General features: G+C 39.6%; 1 protein-coding gene across 2 annotated transcripts in view; it reads left to right on the forward strand.

Annotated features, from left to right (window-relative positions):
• The window catches only part of veph1 (ventricular zone expressed PH domain-containing 1), an 85,615-nt gene that overhangs the window by 39,310 nt on the left and 24,208 nt on the right, over nucleotides 1-22,097 (forward strand). For both annotated transcript variants that reach the window (XM_078246486.1, XM_078246487.1), the window contains exons 7-12: nucleotides 966-1,175; nucleotides 6,720-6,940; nucleotides 9,143-9,367; nucleotides 11,010-11,374; nucleotides 14,537-14,676; nucleotides 15,039-15,173. In XM_078246486.1, coding sequence (XP_078102612.1) covers nucleotides 966-1,175; nucleotides 6,720-6,940; nucleotides 9,143-9,367; nucleotides 11,010-11,374; nucleotides 14,537-14,676; nucleotides 15,039-15,173 — 1,296 coding nt within the window. The remainder of the gene's footprint in view (nucleotides 1-965; nucleotides 1,176-6,719; nucleotides 6,941-9,142; nucleotides 9,368-11,009; nucleotides 11,375-14,536; nucleotides 14,677-15,038; nucleotides 15,174-22,097) is intronic.

Genomic DNA, 22,097 nt, shown 5'->3' on the forward strand with positions numbered 1-22,097 from the left:
CTCCCCCCTCTGTGATTTGATGTTGTAGCTGTATAATTTGTAAAAAGGCTGTAAGATCCAGTGTTAACACAACAAATTTATACAAGCATATGAAAATTCTGTCCTGGGTTTTAACTTATTAATAATCCAAAGGAAAAATCACAAAAACACTTAAGGGTCATGAAAATTCATTCAGATTGAGCAATTTGATGATGAATCCACCTTAATTATTAAAAAGTATCGGTATCTGTGATACTGGCCCTGATCGATACCAAATTTTGCAGTATCGCACACCACTAGGGGAAAGTACCACATACCAGCAAACATGGTGGTAAAACATGGATAGTCTCACCCCTGACGTTAAACACTGGAAAAACAAAAACCAAACCAGCCATCTGGAGTTATTCTAATCTCCACCCCCCACAGAGACACACAGAATATTTCTGTTGTGATTGTGGCTGCATTCATCACAAAAGTTACCAAATCTTCTGCAATCCTAATATTCACTTACTGGAAGTGATGCAGTATTGAAACGATTAAACATGACAAAAATATGGAACTTTGAAATCCCGTAACTTAAATTTTATGGAGTCAAGCATCTTCTCCCTAAGAAACTGAGATAATGTTTGAATGAATATGATTATTCAAAACAAGTGACTCATAAAGTAGCAGCAGGAGGGCCGGCAATGGTGAGCATTGTTAGTCTGATCCAGTCCAGTCTAGTGCAATTCAGTGTGATCAGTCCAGATAAAGAGGAAGAGCTGTTTATTCCCTGAGTTTGTCCAGACAGTCCTACAGTCAAGCTTTTGTTTATTATTCAGTCACCAGTCTGTTCATCTCCGAGGTCACTCCTCTCACCTCCAGCCTTCATTAAAGACACATCAAGCCTCTGTTTGGTATTAAGTGGTGGTGCCAAAACAATCACAGGATTACTGCTTTATTCAAAGGTAATCAATAATAATCTTTGTTTTTTCTCACCCGAACAGATGTTAAGCCCTCAGGTGCCCACACTAGTCAGTTACCTAGGAGACCAATCCCTAACTGAGGCCCTACTGGGTGCGCTTTTGGATGTGTCACAGGCTAGCCCTTCCTCACTGGTCAGCTTTCTGCCAACGCTGAGAATTGTGGGACAAAAATGCCCTGCTCTCCTGGGTCACGTTGCCAAAATCCATGGTGCCGTGGGTATCATCAGTGAGGTACACACACACACACACACACACACACACACACACACACACACACACACACACTCAAAACACACACAAATTAACAAGTTTACATTTGTTTGCAGCAGTGGAAGCGTGTGTTTTAGAGTGCTGATCGGGCCGCATTTTTCTGTCCGAGCCCGGCCCGTGTCCGACAGAGCAGTAACCGAACCCAACCCGAGCCCGACAGGCATTAAGATCTTTATGTCCGAGCCCGACACAGTTAAAATTAAAAAATGTTCTCATACTAATGACACATGTACATGTACGAACATCATTTCTAAATATCTGTCTGAACCCGGCCCGGCCCGTCGGGTCCCGTCGGGCTTGGGTCGGGTATCCATCCTCTAGTGTGTTTCAGTTGACTAATGATACCAGCTAAGGAATAATAATTATGGCCTTTTTATACTTTATGTACGGATTAAACAAACAAGATATAATGTGTTAATTAGTGAGCTTTAGAGATGCTGGTAGAAGGATTTTGTTTCCTTCGGACAGACCAGGCTAGCTGTTTTCCCCTTTCCAGTCTTCGTGCTAAGCTAAGCTAACTGACTGTTGGCTGCAGCTCTGAATTTACTGTACAGACATGAAAGTTGTATTGATCTTCTCATCTAACTCTCTGCAAGAAAGCGAATAAGTGTATTTTCCAACATGTCGAACTATTTCTTTTAAGAAAAAGATGATTCCCAAACTCCAATTAAGGAACATGAAGAGACAAGAAAAGGGTCCTTGAAATCAGTCTTAACAGGCTGAACAGGCTTCAAAAATACTCAAATTCCTGTAATAATTCTATTAGGGCATTCACACACTGCAACAGGCAGGAGTGATTATTTCAATGAGTAGGGAGGAACTGGCTGCCCTCTCACATGACTTGTTCTCTGTTGTCCTGCCAAGTGTAAAAACACTCTAACCCACCGGACAAGTTGGGAACATGCAGAGGTTTTAACTGCTGTCTAATACTTACATCAGTGTTCTGGAGCCTCTGTCCTAAACAAACTTGTAGACTCCTCAGAGTTCTGTCTCTGCAGCTGAACAGAGAAGAAGAAACAGAAAAAAATCTAATTTGAAGGAACAGTTAAAGAGCAGCCTAATGGTGCAAGAATTACACAATTTAAGGGAACATTAACAGCAAGAAAGGTTCTGTTTTATACATATTGTGAGAAACAGAAAATCGGTTGTATTACAGAGGAGAAAATGTGTTCTTCAAAAAGGGACAACCTCAACTGAACTGCACTTAACTGATATACCTTCCTGCCTGGTATTACGTTATTGCTTGAACCATTTTGATGCAGCTGGTATTCATTTCTCAAAAATACTGCCTATAAAACTAGAGCTACTTGCTTGGGCTTACAATATCAAAATTAGTTTCGTAGCAGGCTAAATGTGTCCCATGAGCCGCATTTTGGCCAACCCATGAGTTAAACACTTGGCTGCCCTGCCGACCTGGCTGCTTATTTGCCTCTAATGGCAGTTCTTTTGGTGTAAAAAGTGGTGTTTCAGCGATTGACTGACTGTGATTGGCCTCTGCAAAAACACTTGAGCTGCTGATTAGAGGTTAATTAGCCTAGCCACTGGAGCAAACTGCAAGGTGGCATCACTGCAGACTGATGGGCTGGAGACGGAGGGAGTGATGTAGGCTGAGCTGTCTCAGACACACACATGCACAAAGTGCAAGGTCAGTCATTATTATCTTATCAGCTGCCTGACTCTCTTTGAGCAGAAAAAACCCAGTATTGAGCCCTTTATGACCAAATATCTGCAGCACTAATGGCATTCCCATCTGCTTCAGTTGTACTTGTTGTACTTGTAGTTGTGTTTAATGCCAATTACCAAATGTTAGCATGCTAACACACTGAACTAAGATGGTGAACATCAGCGTGTTAGCATTGTTATTGTTAGGATGTTAGTATGATACAGCCTACACAGTTTTGTTCATCTGATGGTTTAAATTAACACTCCTAATTCGTCTGTTTATATTATCTTTCCTTCCCATCTGAAAGTGGTTCACAGTAGATCCTTGTGTGGGCCAGGCTTTAAAAAAAATGCAGTATATATCAAAACAGTAAATGCTTGCAAACCTATAAGGATACAAGACACAAGGCAATAAAAAGGATGGTACATGATACACCAGATAGTGCATTTACAGGCACATCGGGTCAGCATGTCTTACATTAGCCTCTTACGTGCAAACCTCAAGGGAAAATACAAACGTTATTTTTTTAAACCTGTTATCTGGCAGCAGTTTGCATCTTCCAAGGTATTTTGTGATGACGAAGGTATTCACTACCTGCCCGTGATGAGAACCTCTTTGCCCAGGACAAAATCCATTATTTCCACAAACTGGCAGATGCACTTTCCTTTACTGATATTAAAATGCTTGCTAACATAACAAACATTGAGAATATTTTCTCCCACAAAATCTTTGTTGATATGAGTATATAGTGCATGAGATAGTTGTATCAACTTGTGGTGTGCAGACGTAGTAAATAACATATGACTGTCCACTAATGATAGGTAGGATGAAGTCACACATTACAGTAAGTCTCCCTCTTTTCCTCTGGGTCCATTTAAGGCAGTTTAACAACAATTGGGGGAAATTAACGTAAGGGGAAAATATGGCATGACTGTCACAGACACACACACAGATCATGGGGCTGGAAACGCTAATGCAGTTTTATATTACTCCAGGGTAACCTTTCCTCCTCAATCTTCTTGTCAAAGAACCTGCCAACCCAGCTTCAGCACAGATACAAATACACATGCGCACGCACACATGCACAAAGTAAGATCTCGGTGTCCTGTCTTTCTTCACATTGGAACCATTTGGAAAATAACCCATGTTTTTCTGGGAAATGCCTCTGCAGAGGCCTCCTGGTGATGGCACTGGAGAGTACCTCCTGTGGGTTTGTGTTTGTGCCACACACACACACACACACACACACACACACACACACACACACACACACGCACGCGCACGCGCGCACACACACACACACACACACACACACACACACACACACACACACACTGTTTCACTGGGGTCCATTTGTACTTGATTCTAACAGGATTGCAACACTCTTTCTTGCTTCCTTTACCTCCTGAAGAGAGTTAGTCTCTGGACTTATTGAGTGTTAGATCAGCATATACCACAATGTTCATGTTATAGAGCTGTGATTCCCAAGCAGCCATTTCAATTGGTCATAAATCAGTTGAATTGGCTGAAATAACCAACATATTTGATGCATTTTTGGCAGAGGTTTGCTTTTCTTTTATTATTACTGTAACACTGGGTATTATTCATTAATAGTTAACATCAAGTTTTGATAATTTCCTTGTTTTTGCACCTAGGGAATATCACTTTTGATGTACTTTGCTGAAATTCTTCACAGTTACTTTGTTCAGATAGAAATGTTTAGATTTCAAAGGTTAAATCACCCCTCCCTTGATACACAGTATACTCATTGTCGCAAATAATTAATGCGCTCTGGAAAAGAAAGCACACATTCATACACACAGCAGTACAGTATCTCCATGGGGCTTGTTAGTGTGCCAGACTGCAACTCTGAAGAAAGCAGAGAGATCAGTGTGCTGATGGACAGTCAGGGGAAACTAAGCAACAGAGCAAACAAGGAAAGAAAGGCTTGTCGCTAGACTGATGCAGTTTTCTTTTTCTTTTTTTTATAAAATCTGAATCATTTATATTTAAATGAAGTATTTTAACCGATACTGTATCTCCTGCACACAAATCACATGTGGTCCTGCCAGAGGAGATTGGTTCCCAGTGTTGTTGGGATTATGATAATGGAGTAATGGAAAAGAATGGGCCAAGTTGTGTCTTTCTCAGGGGATGTGTGTGTGTGTGTGTGTGTGTGTGTGTGTGTGTGTGTGTGTGTGTGTGTGTGTGTGTGTGTGTGTGTGTGTGTGTGTGTGTGTGTCAGTACACATGAGGCAGAAAGAACTGATTTCTTTCTCAAGATCCGTATCCGTCCTGTCAGATCGGCACTTTGGAGGAATATCCGTTACCCTGCCATAATGTTTTGGACAACATTAAAAGTTATAATTAAATCCAACAGTTCTTCCTGTTCTTCCTGTTTCTGATTCTTTGCAGTATTTTAAATAAGAATGTGGTCATAAGTTAAACAAGTGATGTATTTAGGACAGTTCCAGACAATTAAACACAAAATGTGGTGATTGATGAAAGCTTTATATGACCTGGCAGGCTTTCAATAATATTACTTTAAAATGTCTCACTTGCTAACTGTAAATGATGAGAATTCTGCTTATGCTGTCACGTTTGGAAGTATTGTAGTAAGTTCTTCAAAAGTAAAATCATCTCAACAATAAAGTCTAAACTGTGTGCAGAAGTAGCACACATCCTCGTAAAGTCTTTGTACTTGCAGCCTGCACTCCAGGCTCACAAACTCCTAAATACCTACTTGGCATGTTGTTACAGTATAAAGTCAAGTTCTACCTTTTCTGGTAGTTTTAGCATCCACGTATAAATATAGCATCCTACAGAGAGTGAAACATTTCCAAACTGCATTCTTCTCTCCTTGTTACAAGGTGTGCTTGAGCTCTGTAAGCACAGCTCTGTCTGGCTTTTTGTCCCTCCATCAATCAATAAATCAATCAATCAGTTTGTCTCTAAGTTAGAAGAGAGAGGGATGTATTTTTTTCAGTTTTATACAAGTGTGAAGCCTTACGTTTTTAAAAGAATCCTGTTTTTGTCCCCAGATGGAGTTTCTTTTGGCTTTTGCCGCCCTAAAACACAGCAAGGCCGTTACGGAATCATGTCACCTTTGTTCTATCTGTCATTACGGATTCCTGTCTTGACTGGTTTACACCACTTTAAAACTTGTCTGTTTTGTGTTAAATAACGGGTTATGATCCAAAATGGGTCAGGATAAAACCTTGCAGTTTGAAACAGCGATTACAGGAAATAGCACAAAGAGAAGTATTTTAGGTGTAAAGTATTATTGTGTGTCAGAAGTGAGCAGGTTTTATATGTTCTGGATTCATTTTACACAGAAAGCAGGCTGAGAATGATCAAATGTGTGTTTACGTGTCTTATTACGAAGGCAGATGGGAAAGTAATGCCATTTGGGAAAAGAAGAAGTTTATATTTTCTAATTTTGCTGAGAGCATGTGTTTGTAATTATTATTGTTTGTTATGATTTAGAAACAAAAGAAGTTGCACCCCCCCCCCCAAAAACTACTTGGAAGTGTAAAACTAATGTGTGTCGAATTAGATAAAATACACTCTTTTTTCACCAAAACACATGTAGTGACACAATACTTTCACAAACACTGGCAATCCTGGTCCCATTTTCAGTAAATATCGGTACACTCAGAAACAACCCACAACATTAACAAATAGCCATTAAAATGGATGATTTTTGTACAATAAAACAACTTGTTGGCAATCTTTCTTTCCTTATTCCTATGCTTAGTTTTACGCTGGGATCAGCATGGATCACAACACCAGATGTTATCATTTTGACATCTTGTCTTTCTCTCTGTGTTCCCTTTCTCCAGACTCATGCTCACAGCTCGTTGGTCTACCTGGTGTCCTGTCTGGGCAGCATGGAGCACAGCTTTCACCACACATTGCTGCCGGAAATCAGAGCTCTGACCGACCGTTACCCGTCTTTACTGGGGGGCTGCGGTAAAGACATCTACAGGATGAGTAACTCGTTTACTGCTATAGCCCGACTGCTGGGGAGAAGACTGGAGGAGAGCGTGGCTATCCACTGCAGGTCAGGAGACACACATTTACAGGCTAGCTGTTTCCATCTGTTTTCAGTCTTTATGCTAAGCTAAGCTAGCTGGCTGCAGGCCGCATCATGATATGTAACCTACATAACTAACTGAATATGTGTATTCATAAACAACAATTAAAAAAGTGCTACTCCCATGTCAGGTGCTCATCTGGCAGCAGTAGGAATCCAGACTAATTTCTCTGTTAGAACTAGTACCTTGATTTGGGATATTTAAATGGTTACCTCATGTTTTGTATGTATATATATGTATATATATAGATATATATATATATATATATATATATATGCATAGTATATATACTATACTATAAAGAACTACAGTACAGCAACATAGCACCAGAGATTCATTGTTAATGTTAACAAATGTTTTTGTTCATATTTGTATTTCTTCTTGTATAAGCTGTGATGTTCCTTCAAGTAATACAGCAAATACCGTCTGGTATTTCCTCCCATCATTTAAAGAAACTGAAAACTTCTTTTCTTAACCTCTTGCCAGAACTTAAGACTGATTTGTTTGCCTGTTTAAATGTTTTGCCTGTGGTCTTGTCACTGGTTTGAAGTTCCAAAAGGTGATGGGACGTACTTCACTTCCCCAATCAGCATTTAACGATATTTAAATAAAAAATTGATAAGAGTTATGGGGTTGTTTGCTTGTGTTGAAAGGCTGCTGTCGATCAAATATGATCAATCCGTACACAGTGCTGATAAAGCAAATTTTGAAAAAACTAACTTTGACTGTTGCTTATTTACTTTTTTAGGGGCTTTAAAAGGTGTTTTGACAATTGACAAATAATCTGGATCAACAGAAGTACATTTTCAGGATAATTGCCTCTCTCTGTGTGTTGCCGTTCTCAAAATCCCTCCACTTCGGGAAGCAACAACAAACTTCAAGCAACCAAGCTGCACACTAAGAAAAACAAGTTTTGAAGCAAAAAATTTGGATCGCGCAACAAGGCAGGCCTTCTTGGTTGTTTTGGGGAATGATTGTAAAGATTTGCAAAGAATATGTTTCGGCATTTCCTATCTAACTGGGACGTTTTGGGACCGATTGGTGGGGATTACTGTGGACGAAGTACACATGTCGATACACTGGCAAATTACATTTAACCATGTATCCAGCTAATTTTAATAGCTCACGTTACTGTATATGTGGTGTTTTCTTTTGCAGATGCAAATGTTCCACCAAAACAAGTTCCTTCCTGAGACCATTTTGCAGATTTGATTGGTTTAAAGAAATACAAACAACGCAGAGAGTTTTATTCTCCTATCCTAGAATATGTGTGGAGTAGCCAGACCTTACTCCACAGCCCTAAAGATAGGTCTGGCAATGCGAGACTAAATGACAAAGGACAAAGTACTCCAGTTGTAAACATCTGGATTGCCTAGAAAAATTCAAAATGAAATCATTATTAATAAAATTATTTAAATACTGATTCCTGTGTCAAGAGTTTTGAAACTTGTTTGAAACTCGTACAAAGCTAAGAGAATACATACTGTATACTAAGCCCATACATTCAATCGATTTGTGGTACTAAAACCTAAAAAATGTGGGTTTGTAACAATATGTTATTATTATGTGCATAAGTTGACTGGAATTCATCTGGCTGTAGTGTGGGAATGACACGCACAGCTCTCTCTGAAACAAGAACATCATGTGCAGGATTGGAGGCTTCCAAAGACTTTGCTTGGGGTCTAATGGAAGAAAGACAGAGGGAACAAGGGATTGAGAGAGCCAGGATGGTTTATTAGTGAAAGAGCAGGGGGAGAAGACAGAAGAAAAATAATAACGGGACAGTTGTAAGTCCTCTTTCAGCAAACAAGTGGACTGTTAAATGAAGTTATAAAGACCACTTGTAGGGAAAAAATATTGGGACAGAAAGAAAGAATGAGAGAGATGGAGGGAGGGAGGGAATAATTAGTTTGGTTAGAGAGCAAAAGAGAGGAGATAGGCGGTGAGGGACAAAGAAAAACAAAGCCCAAGAGAGAGGGGAGATGTGGGGTGAGAGACAGAAATAGAGCCAGTCATTGTGAGAAAGGGAGAATTATAGAAACGCTAGCCAGAAATGTGTCTGTCCAGCTTCATCTCACGTGCCCACCACATGTAATCCAACCCTTTGCCCTCTGTGTGTGTGTGTGTGTGTGTGTGTGTGTGTGTGTGTGTGTGTGTGTGTTTTACAGTGTGGACGAGGCATGCCCGCAGTCTCCCTGTGCATATCTTCTGGGGGGAGGCGCAGGAGGTAGTGGGTCAGAGGAGCGGCTGCAGGTGAAGATCCAGGCCTTCGATGAGAAAATGGCGGAGGAGGGGGAAGAGGAAGAGGTGGAGGAGGACTCTCCGGCTCCCCAGCGACGCTACAGCCTGAGCCAAGCTGTCCGGGAAGAGAGAAGAGAAATGAGATTCAACAGGTTGGTTAGTACTGTATGTAACATGGCATGGCTCTGCTGAGTATCTGCTGAGTATCTGACTGAATAGTAAGAAGCCTGGGCTGTCTACAGAGACCGCGTTTTTTTACAGTGTGTTCAGGGGACAGGCAGCTAGCGAATAGTGAGGAGATGTTTGCTGTATGTGACAAAAAATGTTGTAGCCTAAAAAACGAGTGACATCGCTTAGAGCACCTTTTAACATTTTTTTTAATCTTTTTAGCGGGAAGTTTTCTTTTGGTTCCCAGAATGCTTATTTTAAAGGTAGGATAACATTTTATAAAGACATTCTAGACATGTTTGGTGATAACCTTCTTAAAATGTTTTTAGCGGAAGGTTTTTTTTTGGTTCCCAGAATGTTTTTTTTAAACCTAGGATAACATTGTATGCAAACATTCAAAAAATGTTTGTTGATAACCTTCTTAAAATGTTTAGTATTTTATTTCATTATTAGAAAATTAAGCCCTAACATTTTTTAAATGTTTTTAGAATAGGATATGCTTTAAAACCCTTATTCAAATGTTTTGTGGTAACATTTAGTTAAAATATGTTAACATTATTAGAACTTGTGGGTAACGTTAGCCAATGTGGTGGGAACGCTAGCTGGGTAGACTGTTAGCAATGTCATCTCGTTGATTTGATTGATTTCCAGTCAAACTAGCAAGAGATCCTTTGAGCCAAGAAGATATTGCTCTGTATCTATTTATTGTAGAAATCTAGAAATCCAAAGATAACCCCTAACCAGGAAATGGATTAACTCCTTAAGGGGCCATTATATTTCATATGAACTGCTTGTCTGTTTGTTTGTTCATTGTCACGTTACATACTCCTAAAATTGGGGGACAGTATATTAAAAGGTCCACAAGTCCTACAATTTGATTTCAAGTCCATTGTGCTGGTGTACAAAGCCAAAAATTGAACACATCACTTGTATAATGCTTTTTGACTGTACTGCTGTAAGTTGAGAGCATTGATTCCTGTTGCATGTTTCTGCTGCAGAACTATACAACCATTTTTTTGTCCTAAAATGACATTAGTTTGTCCTATAACAAATGTATCTTGTATAAAAGTATTTACATATATGATAAATATCCACATAATAAGAAGTAGATTAAACAAAGAGCCTCTTTGAATCAGGGTGTCAACTCACCTTGTCAGTGCTAACGGTTCATTATCTGTTGTATTATAAAGTGAATAGTCCTGTAGACCACTGAAAATAATTGATAAAGTGTTGGCAAGTGTCTGTTAGCATGTTAGACTTGTACATGTTGCTACCTTACAAGATACACTGGACACAACTGAAACAAGTTTAACGGGAACTAGAGTGCTGACTCCTTTTAGTATAATTTGTAACTAACGTAAAGTTGGCCAAAGACAACAAAAAGATCTTCAAGCAAAAGCAGACACTGATTACAAAAGATCAGTATCTTTAGCAAAGTAATGTCTATGCCCACAATATAGTACTCCTGCCATGCATTGAAATTCAGACATTTTGCAGTTGTATGTTTTTCTTTTAGTTGTTACAAAATCATTGTCAACAATCTCCAAATGCCCACAGAACCCTGCAACAACACCAAACCCTGGACATTTTGCACCACTTTGTTTTATATTTTCTGGTCTCTCTTAGGTCAAAGAGCCTGGCTCTTCACGCTGTGCGCTCACGCTCCATCAACTCAGACACCGGGGAGGACTGTGAGGGATTGGAGCCAAGCCCAGACCACATCTCCTCCAACACATTGGTGAATTCACACTTAGAAAACCAGGAAGCACCGACTGCTGAGATGAAAGTGACGGGTGACGCTGCGATGCCCATTACCGCTGCCCTGGACAGAGGGGTCAAAGAGGCTCAGAAAGGTCCAAGCAGAGAGAAGGAGGAGCAGGAGGACGCCAACAGACTCTTCATCCATTTAAGAGACAATATGGAGACGATCAGAGAGTTCTGTCGAGACATGGTGCAGCAGATCCCCATACCAGAGCAGTGTGCGATAGAAGGTAATGTGAACATGACAAACGTCTTTGTCAGTGCATGCTTTCTTTGAGATCAGTTCTAGAAATAATTTGATGACAGTGTTATTGGTGTATGCAGTAGGTGGAGAAGAACAGTGCAGTACACAGAGAGAGGCAAAGGGAGGGTTTGTGTAACCCATGGCACCTGAATGAGATTACAGTCAGACGTGGTGGCTGGGGTTGATTAATGATGTGGTATGAATCATTGTTGTGACCAAGTCATCTTTGCCCAAGTCCCAGTAAGTCTCAAGTAATTTGGTCCAAGTCTCAAACAAGTGTCAAGTTAGTTTTTTGAGGCCAAGTCAAGTCAGACGTTATGTCAAGTCAAGTCAAGTGGAGTCCATAGTTAACGCAAGTCAAGTCCCCAAATCAAGTCACGTTTTACATTTTTAAATCCAAAAGTGATTACTGGTGGCACAGACGCAGCCGTTGGGGAGCTTCATCAAGGGTCTTTCATGTTACATGTTGCCATAGCAATGACTTTGATTGACAGCCAGTCCTCCAATCATGACAATGCCATACTGGGGAGCTTTTTGAGTCGTCCAATCATGATTCACAGTTTGCGCTGCTGCCGCTGCATAGCATACTTGATAGTTAAACAGAAACGTGACATCGTTAAATTATATATTTATATATTTAACAGCTTACATTCAGTCTTATGAATACACGCAAGTCATTCGAGTCATCATGCCTCAAGTCAAGTCTTGAGTCATTAACTTACAAATCCAAGTCGAGGTATGAATACACCTCCTCTTCTCCTCTCTCCTTCCCACTTTCACTCTTTACCTCACATAAACACCCATTTAGCCCCAGTCAGTCAGGGAATAGTTTTCTGATTAGTGATTTTTAATCCCGTCCAGAGGGCATGTGAGTGTGATTTTTCTCCTTCTACCCCAGTATTAGTTATAGTTCTTCTATAATTGATATCCTGTCTGGACCATCACCTTATATTGTAAATTTGATCTTTGACATTTTGTGAGCTAAGAGCTATGTTTTTAATTATTGAGGGCCATCAGCCAAGCTGGTGTAGAGGATCATATGATTTTCCTGTGGAATATCTCTGTTATGAACTCAATACAATTTGGCAGTAAGAGGAGCACAGCAAATAGTTTTTAAATTTCTTATTTCTTATTTATCTCCCCCTAGACTTTTATTAAAAATAGATCCTTAGATTGTGTCTTTGATTTGACGTTGAATGATTATATTAACTTTATCGTCTCTGTCCCCCATTGGCCTCATCCATGGATTTACATTATATGCAAACCACCAGGCAAAACACAAACACAATTCATGAGAACTGTTTGGTTGATATCTAATCTTTGCAATTCAGATTCAAAATGGTTTCATCTTAAAGGTGTCGGTGTGATTAATTGTTAATGGGAAAATGAATCAAGGTATAGAGGAAAATAATTGTTTTTGTGGTCAGGCTTATTATTACATATATACAACATAGTCAGGTTTAAGTAGAAACAGATGAATGTAATGCATATATATGTAGAATAAAGGACATATATATGGGTGCAGTTTTGTGTGTGTGCACGCTTGCGCTCATACCTTAGTTCTGGCAGTGCGTGCTGATTAGTAACAGGGGGTCAGTCAGTTCATGTGAAAAACAATGAAATGAGAAACCTCCTGTGTCTCCAAACTAATTTAATCCACTTTCTAAAACTTTGTAATCCCTTTTCACATTTCCCCTCTCATTCGTCTCATATTCAGGGATTTGATATTTTATTTTCATTCATGTGTTATGCTTTATGCTTATTTTCCATTTTCCAATTCGATTTGCTCCACTTGAATTCAGACTTAATTGTCATCTTATACTGTTGCAGCGCCTGTTTTAACATTTCCCATATTGAATCTGATTGTATTTAAACTTGATTCAGCCCCTCCTGAAATGATACATCTTAGCTTAATGGGATATAAATCACGGCTAAATTCAACCAACAAACAATGAAATATGCATTTGATACATCAGATACACATATTTTACAAGATAGACACATTTAGACATAAAATACATCGAGCTGGGCAACAAGATCTCTGGTGTCTTACACACCTGTAGTGTGGGTGCAGACATTCACATGCACAAATTCAATAATACACATCAGTTCACACTTAACAACACACACACACACACACACACACACACACACACACACACACACACATACTTACATAAGTATGCAATTGGACAGTACATTTCTTTCTGTATTCCTTTGTCTGAGCCATTTGCAGCAGTGAGTCCCACTAAAAGGGACAAGGCTTCAGTCTTTTGAACATATTAAGATCAGACAAAGCTCACGCACACACAGCACAAGACTCAAACATGACACGAGAGGTGATGATATTTTTATTGACAGAGGAAGGGAGGGGGTGTTAAGGGATTAGTCATTTTAACTAAGAGGCAGCCAGGAGTCATATACACACTCATAGATAGACACACACACACACACACACACACACACGCACACGCACGCACGCACACACACTAACACAGATGCATATGTACACACGTAAAACAGGAAAGACATAAAATAACAAACTCCTCCTTTGGCCTCTGGTTAATTGATTAAATATGAAGGTGAATGTAAATATACAATTGTTAAACACATAAACATAGACACACATTCATTCCTCTAGCCGTAATTGGTGCTTTGCATCTGCTCTCTTAGTATTAAGTCTCTTAATGAGAATCAACCCCTAGCACTTAGGAAATGATGTCACAGGTGGTCTCAGCTGGATGATGTCATCATGTTGCTGGCTGGCCTACACATGAGCTGCAGACCCATTCATCTCAAGGGATGAGGATTACACAGAAGAGTGTGCATGCACATGTATCCTCAGTCCAAACACACACACACACACACACACACACACACACACACACACACACACACACACACACACACACACTGAGTTGACACAAACATATTCAGCGTCTCCCACTGTCAGATACAGACAAACTTTCTCAGGAACACACGAAGAAGACATTTTCTGATACATGCTATCAATCGATCTGTAAAAATGTTCCCAAGGTTAATCAAGTCCATATGTGCAAGGGACATAGAGAAGCACACAGATAAAGAGAGCTAGCTGGTTTAGCTTGGGAAAATTAATGATTGCCATTTTTATGTGTTTGTGTGACAGATTCAAATCGAGGATGTGTGGCCAAGCTGTCGTTCTCCTGTCCTCTTAAGGGCCACTACTGTCTGTACGCCAAGTCCTGCTTCAACCTGACCAGCCGACAGCCTCATCTTTGGATACACATCATGCTGCTACATCTACAGGTGCACAGCAAATCTGGTTCTGGTTTGCTCACTGAAGTTGTATTACATTGTAGAGCAGAAAGGAATGTTGTGCCCTTTTTGAAAATCTGGACTTCTTTTAATTTAGCAGGAAAACCTAATGTAAACTTTACATTAAATGTTGATTCTGATTCTTGTCATTTCTGGGAATATATGAAGAGTTTTACAGTTGAGGAAATATCCTTGTTCAAATGCGTAATTGCAAACAAGAGTAGCTTTGTTTTCCCAACCTTTTTTTTTCCTTTTTGCCCATACTTTTCCTCTTTCTCTATCCAAACCATATCTCTTTTTTATGTAATTTGATTTGTTTCTCTGCTGTTTTCTTTTCTCTCTCTTTCGACCAGAGTAAGTCCAGTGTCGCTCTGTGCTCCAGGGATGAGTGTGTCCAGAGGCTTGCCTCCCTTTGGGAGAAGACGCAGCTAAAAGGTGCTCACAGCTTCCCCATGGCCATGACACAGCACCCCACCCCACACAGGAAGGTACTGGCACTGTGTGTGCCTGGGTGCGTTTGTGTGTGTGTGTGTGTGTGTGTGTGTGTGTGTGTGTGTGTGTGTGTGTGTGTGTGTGTGTGTGTGTGTGTGTGTGTGTGTGTGTGTGTGTGTGTGTGTGTGTGTGTGTGTGTGTGTGTGGATGCTGCTTTCCCTATCTGTCTCCAGCAGAGAAGATGAAGTCAGCAGTAGCGAAAAAACATAAAAACAACTCTTCAACATAATAAAGTGTAAAAGTTCAACACCCACTTTGTTTAAATATGGAATGCACTAAATGGACAGTTCTGTATAGAAGACCTTTGCTCACCCCTGCTTCTCATCTTAATCATGACTGTTTGTGTGTGTGCGTGCCCATTTCAGTGTTTTTGTAAGTGTGTGGATGTGGGTGTTGTTCCATATGCTGCCCTTACATAATGTGACAAGCTAAGTGGTCGCTAGGAAATAATTAGAACCACAAGAAAATACAGCTGTGGTTTGTTTTGTGTGTTTCGTGTGTTGTGGCTGCAATCAGATAGACCAGCTATGGTTACCATATGGAGCATGAACGTACCAGTTATTTATAAACACACACACATCAACTGTACACAGGGCAGCAGTGGCGGAGGAAGTACTCAGATCTGTTACTCAAGTAAAAGTAGTGCATTAAAAATGTTAGGGACCATTCAGTATTTATGGAATGGACCACCGGAAGAAAATAGGGGAGGGTCATGTCTTTTTATTCTTTGTTGATGGGACGGTCATCCAATTGTTTTTAGTCTAGGGGGGAGGTTGGGTTGGGAGTGTTGAATTTCTTATTACCCAGTGTGCTTTGTTGAATGGTCTCAATGTTTTATTGTTTTATTTCATGTGAATACTAGTTTACTAGATGAGTAACTTAGTATTTGAAGTAATGCAGTAATGCAGGAAGTGTGCATTTAGTTTCCATGCTAATTGTGTTTCCACAACAATGTTAGTGAGTAAATCTACTGAAATGGCCACCACACCATAACAGAGTGTGATGCGTCAGATGAGAATGCAGAGGTTTAGTCACATATGTCATGGCTGTAAAAAAAAACAACAATGGCTATCTGTATGTCTTTGCCAAGCACAAACCAGTACAAAAGGATTCAATAAATTGTTGGGGAGGGTCATCTCTTTTTTCGTAATCATTTTGGAGGGTCATCCAAAATGTATTGCTGGTGAAGGGAGGGTCAGGTCTTTTTTGAAATAAATACAAAACAGTCCCTTACTTGAATAAAAGTATCTTAGTATAATCTATGGAATGCTGTTTTATTCAGAATTAAATAAATGAACAAATACATAAATACATGAATAAATAAAATAAATATGCCTTTGAAATACATCATGAAATAAATAAATGAGGCAATAAATACACAATTAAATAAATTTAATTATTTCATGGTACTTTTATTTCATAAGTCCACATTTATTTATTTCAAGAGACTTTTATTTCATAAGTCCACATTTATTTATTTCGGTGGACTTTTATTTCCTAATGCAACATTTCTTTATTTCCCTCTCTATTTATTTCCAGTTCTTATATGCAAATCGGGGGGCGTGGCTATCTTTCACATTCAGAACAAGGTGAATGGGACTTCTTTGGCAGACCAACAACAGGACAATTTTAACAATTTTCGCCATCTTATTCATCACTAATTTCACTTCTGAGAACGTTTTAGGCGAGAAATTAACTGTTTAGATTTCGAATATAGGCAGTCTTGCGAAAATCGTTGCCGAATTGACAATTTGCTTCAAAGTTTTCGGAGTTGAGAAGCTCCATATAGTGTCGCGAAAGTCAGCTAGCGCCTGCCGGGGCCGCTAGCTCGTTGCTCAGAGAACCCGCTGTAAGCTGGAGGTCTCAGACACACACACACACACACACACCCACACACAGACAGCGCTGCAGGCACAGGCGGGGGAGAGAGAGATACCCGTTTCTCTTCGAGAAGAATTCCCATTCACCTTGTCTCACTTCACCTTTAACGGAAATGTTCAGTTTAATGTGAATTAGAGCAGTCATTTGCCCGCTAGCTCACTTAACAACGCCTCAGCTAATGTTGTGTCAACCCGCAGTGGCCGAGCCGACCCCGTCAACAATGTCTAGGGACAAACAAACGAATTCTTGTTGTGCTCTGTCAGATCAGCGCTAGTTGGTGGTCTAGTTACCCCAGAATAGGTGACTGTGCGCTGGGTAAGTACTGCAAACTGCCTGTCGTGTTGCACTCTCACCTCGCCAGCCCTTTTTTGCCCACGGCTCTGTGAGAGCGGAATGTGAGAGATAACCACGCCCCCTGATTTGCATATAAGAACTGGAAATAAATAGAGAGGGAAATAAATACATGTGGCATTAGGAAATCAAAGTCCACGGAAATAAATAAATGTGGATTTATGAAATAAAAGTCTCTTGAAATAAATAAATGTGGATTTATGAAATAAAAGTACCATGAAATAATTACATTTATTTAATTATTTATTGCCTCATGTATTTATTTCATGATGTATTTCAAAGGCATATTTATGTATTTATTAATTTATTTATGTATTTATTCATTTATTTATTCATTTATTTATGTATTTATTAATTTATTTAATTCTGAATAAAACGGCATTCCATAATAATCAGGTAAATGTACTTAAAGTATTAAAAGTAAAGATACTCAATGCAGAAAAATAGCCCCTGTGACTGTTATACTGTTACATATTATATCATTAGATTATTATGGTCATACTAAGCAGATAAGCAGGATGTTACTGTTGTTGTTGGTTGAGGTGGAGCTTGTTTTTAACTATTTTGTATCGGAATACAACTAAGGATTAGTAATTGGATCAACTGATTGTTTGGTTTGTAAAAATTCCCAAAAAATGGAGAAAGACCCCAGAGTGACACCTTGACGATGCTTGTTTATTCCATCCAATAGTACCAACTTCAACATTATTAAAGTGCTCATATTATGCTTTTTGGCTTTTTCCCTTTCCTTTATAGTGTTATATATCTTTTTTGTGCATGTTATAGGTTTACAATGTGAAAAAGCCCAAAGTCCACCCCAAAGGGACTTACCATCTCCAACAGAAAACACTGTTCACAAACTGCTCCAAACAGCTCTATTGTAGTCCAGCCTTTACTTCCGTGACAAACCAGCGTCACTTTGTAACACACGTTATAATGTTCACCTAGCTGCTAGCATGGCACGCCCTCATACTCGGCTTCTGACTGGGTAGTAGTCCTTACCTAGGTATTGCGCATGTGCGACTCCCAACACAGATGGAACAGAAGTGAGATGTCTCACTCTGTAGCTAAAACAGAGAGCATGACAAATGACTTAAAAGATTATTAAAATAGTTTCCAATTTCCAGTTGTACTTGGATAAACTGTTTGGTAGTTTAATTTATAACAAAAGCATTCATATTTTATGTTTTGTATTTAAAAATCTTAATTTGTTACTAAAGCTGTCAAATAATTCTAAGTAAAAAATGTCCACACTTCACACTATTTCCCTCTGAACTGTAGTGGAGTACAGTAGAAAGTGCCATGAAAAGTACAGCAAATTTCTACTTAAGTAAATGTACTTAGTTACATTCCACCACTGCAGGGCAGGCAGACTCATGCTGTGTGACACTCATCGGTTCAAAGATGGTCGTAAACATCTGCTTTTACTGTTTTTACTGTATCAGTCTCCAGTAAAATGTGCTTTCTGCTGTTCTCAACAGGCTCTAACTGGACCACTTGTACCTTAAATGAACGGTTCAACATTATCAAATCCCCTTGCTTGCTTAAGAGTTTGATGAGAAAATCACTGACCCTTTCATGTCTGTAGAACATTAAATAAATACCTGATGATTAGAGTTGGCATTAATAACATGCAGTGATACCGACCCAACAATATTTTTTAAGTTTCTTTTTTTTTTTCAGTTTCATTTTCAGGGGCGCACCAAGGAAAACCACAGATAAGAGTATAGGAGATTTACTGGAGAGAGGGAAGAAGAAGACCACGACCTTTCCCTTCATCCATATGCTCTGCATTTCCTCTTTTCTTTAATTCCCTCTCTATTAGTCATCCAGCTTCACTCCTGTCACTGTCAGCCAATCAGAAACACATGTAGTGGAAGACAAGGAGAGAAGAGATGTGAAAGGGAGGAAGCCATATTGCATATTTGGGAAAGAAAAGGTTATCGTCCTGTTCTGACAAGGAGATTTAAAAGTAGACTATGGGGCTTTATGAGGCTTTAGAGTTTCAACAGGGAGTTATGTACGTCCTCTGACAACTCACTTTAGTAGTTTTTATGGGGAACTTATTCCCCGGAGTCCTTATGTTTTTTCGCCCAGCAGTTTTCCTTGGATTAGGCTGGCACCTAAATCATGGTTGCAGCTGTCGCCGCGGCCCTGCTATGCCCTGCTACGCTCTGCAGTGCGCTGCTACGTCCTGCTATGTCCTGCTATGCCCTGCTATGCCCTGCTACGCCCTGCTACGTCCTGCTATGTCCTGCTATGCCCTGTCACGCCCTGCTACGCCATGAACTACTACAACTACTATTTCTAGTCATAGTTCCATTATCTTTATTGGATTTCGCGGCCTTTTTTATAGATTGTTGCGGCCCAAAATGCCTGATTTTGCGGGAGCTTTTGTAAAAAATTGCGATAAAAGTCACAATGTCTTTTATATGTTTGTTGCAATGAAGTTGCGGGAGACAGTCAAAGTTGCAAAAAAAGTTGCGATTTCTTTCAAAGTCACGGTGATTGGTTGAATTTGCATGAATTGGCGCGATCGCGACATCGCGAAATCCTGGAGGGAGGGATATATAATATAAAGCTGGCGTGAGCAAAGAGGAGAGGAATGGAGGGAGGTGAGAGCTATTACGATGAGCACAAAGAGATGGATGTGAGCTACTCGAGAGGAAAAGGTTGAGAAAGATACAGTAACAATAAAAAGCTAATGGGTTTAAAGCATGGAAATAGTAAAAAGAGTTAAAGAGGCAGCCGGGTCAAGAGATATAAAGATAAATCTAAGGTTAAACTTGAGCTCCATGAAATTGGAGAGCTGCACCATTATTGCGTTAATCACAACAGACATAAATCAGTACAAGGGAGGAAATTGGAAACTTTATGGAAAGAAATGGGCAAGATTTGGAAAAAAGCATGCAGGCACTAAGTGATTAAGATAAAGCATGAAAGAAAAAGGGAATGAGAAGGGTCAAACCTTAAAGACGGGAGAGGAAGAAGGGGATGAGAGAGAGTTAAGAGTAAAAAAAATATGGTTAAAGAAGAGGAAAGAAATAAGTATTATAGGAAAAGCAAAAGTAGAGAGAGAAAAATTGTGGAGAGATAAAACAATGGAGGAAGACGTGAACATGCAGACTGAAAAAGACAGGAGGATGGTGGGAGTGGGAAGAGGTACAATGAAATGAGAAATGTGGCAAGAGAAAAGAGGAAGCGAAAGAGGAAAAGAAGGAAGACATGGCATGAGATATGATGGGAGACTGGGCTAAAGAAAGAATGGTGAAACAATACTTGTCAAGTATCTCCCTTGTCAGGGTTCCACTTTTCTCAGAGTGAGAGCGTGGAGATAAAGTTTGGTGGAGGAAGAGGATTAAAGGAGAAAGGCTGAATACCAAGAGCTAGAGTAAAGGTAAAGACAGAGCTGAGACTGAGATTAGATAAAGACATTATGGGAAGGAAATACACACAAAACGGGCAGGATGGGAAGACGAAAGCAAGAGCTGAAGGAGGAAATGGACTTTTAGGATCTGGTTTACATTTAAGAATTGTTGCCTATGTCTGTGCCTGTTTGAAACAGCTTATATATATACTGTATCAAAACATCCTTATGCCCAGAAAGTTCTGTGGATGAATGTGAACGGAGACAGAAATGAAGCCTTGTTTATTTCCTTCATCCACTCCCCTTTCCAACACTCCCACTTCTCATCCACTCACCTTTCTCCTTACTCACACTGCCCTCTCTACTCCTCTTTCTGCCTCCACCTCCCACTGTCTTCTGTTTTTCTGGTTAAGTTTATTCAGGAAACCTCCATAAAGCTTATCTGTCCTCTCGTCTCCTCTACTGTCCTCTCCTTTTGTTTCATACCCTCTTGTCTCATTATTAGAAGTCTCCTCCCCTCTCTATAGGTTCAAATGATCGTATACAACCAGACTAGCATGTAGTCTAACTGACTTTAGACGTGCACTGCTTAAACTTTAAAATGAATTGTGTGCCTTATCTTATCCAACAAAGTATTCTTTACAATGTGAAAATAACGCATCTGCTAAAGAGCAGAGAATTTTCAGCTTTTCTAGAAATAGAATAACCACAGAATGTTTATTTTTGGTTGTGTATAATGTTATTGGAGTGCAATGCTAAATCGGAGGAGTACCTCAATAAAATGATTTCAGAGATATCATTTTTTTTATTTCACACTTCTTCTTTGCCAAAACTTGGTGCCTACATTACCCACATTGCATACTTGACCACAACCAGTTTGATCAGAGATTCGGATGTGTTATGATAGTAGCTGTTAATGTAGCCTGGAGACTCAAGCCTCATGCAGAGGTCTGGTAAGCTCACTTCTTTCTAACTCCATTCCCCAAGTTCTTTTTTTTCTTTTTCTTGTAGTCTTCAGAACCAACTGACGCTGACTAAAGTGGTATTACTTGAGGCCATTTGCCAGACTTCAAAGCTCTCTCTGGAGTTCCCCTTTAAATAAGATTTCAACAATAGGTGAGACTACAAGAATAGCAGTATCTCACCCGACTGTAAAAAAATAAAAAAATAAAAGCATTTTAAAACTGAACACGAGAACAACAGTTGCTTTTTGTTTCATATTTTGCAGATTCATTACAGCTCTCAACCGTTGCTGTTGTAGTCTGCCTGTAGTTGTAATCAGTCATGTGCAGTTACAATCTTACAACTTGATCAAATTATA

Source organism: Sander vitreus, chromosome 3 (genome assembly GCF_031162955.1).
Source record: "Sander vitreus isolate 19-12246 chromosome 3, sanVit1, whole genome shotgun sequence".
In the NCBI taxonomy this organism is placed as follows: domain Eukaryota; kingdom Metazoa; phylum Chordata; class Actinopteri; order Perciformes; family Percidae; genus Sander; species Sander vitreus.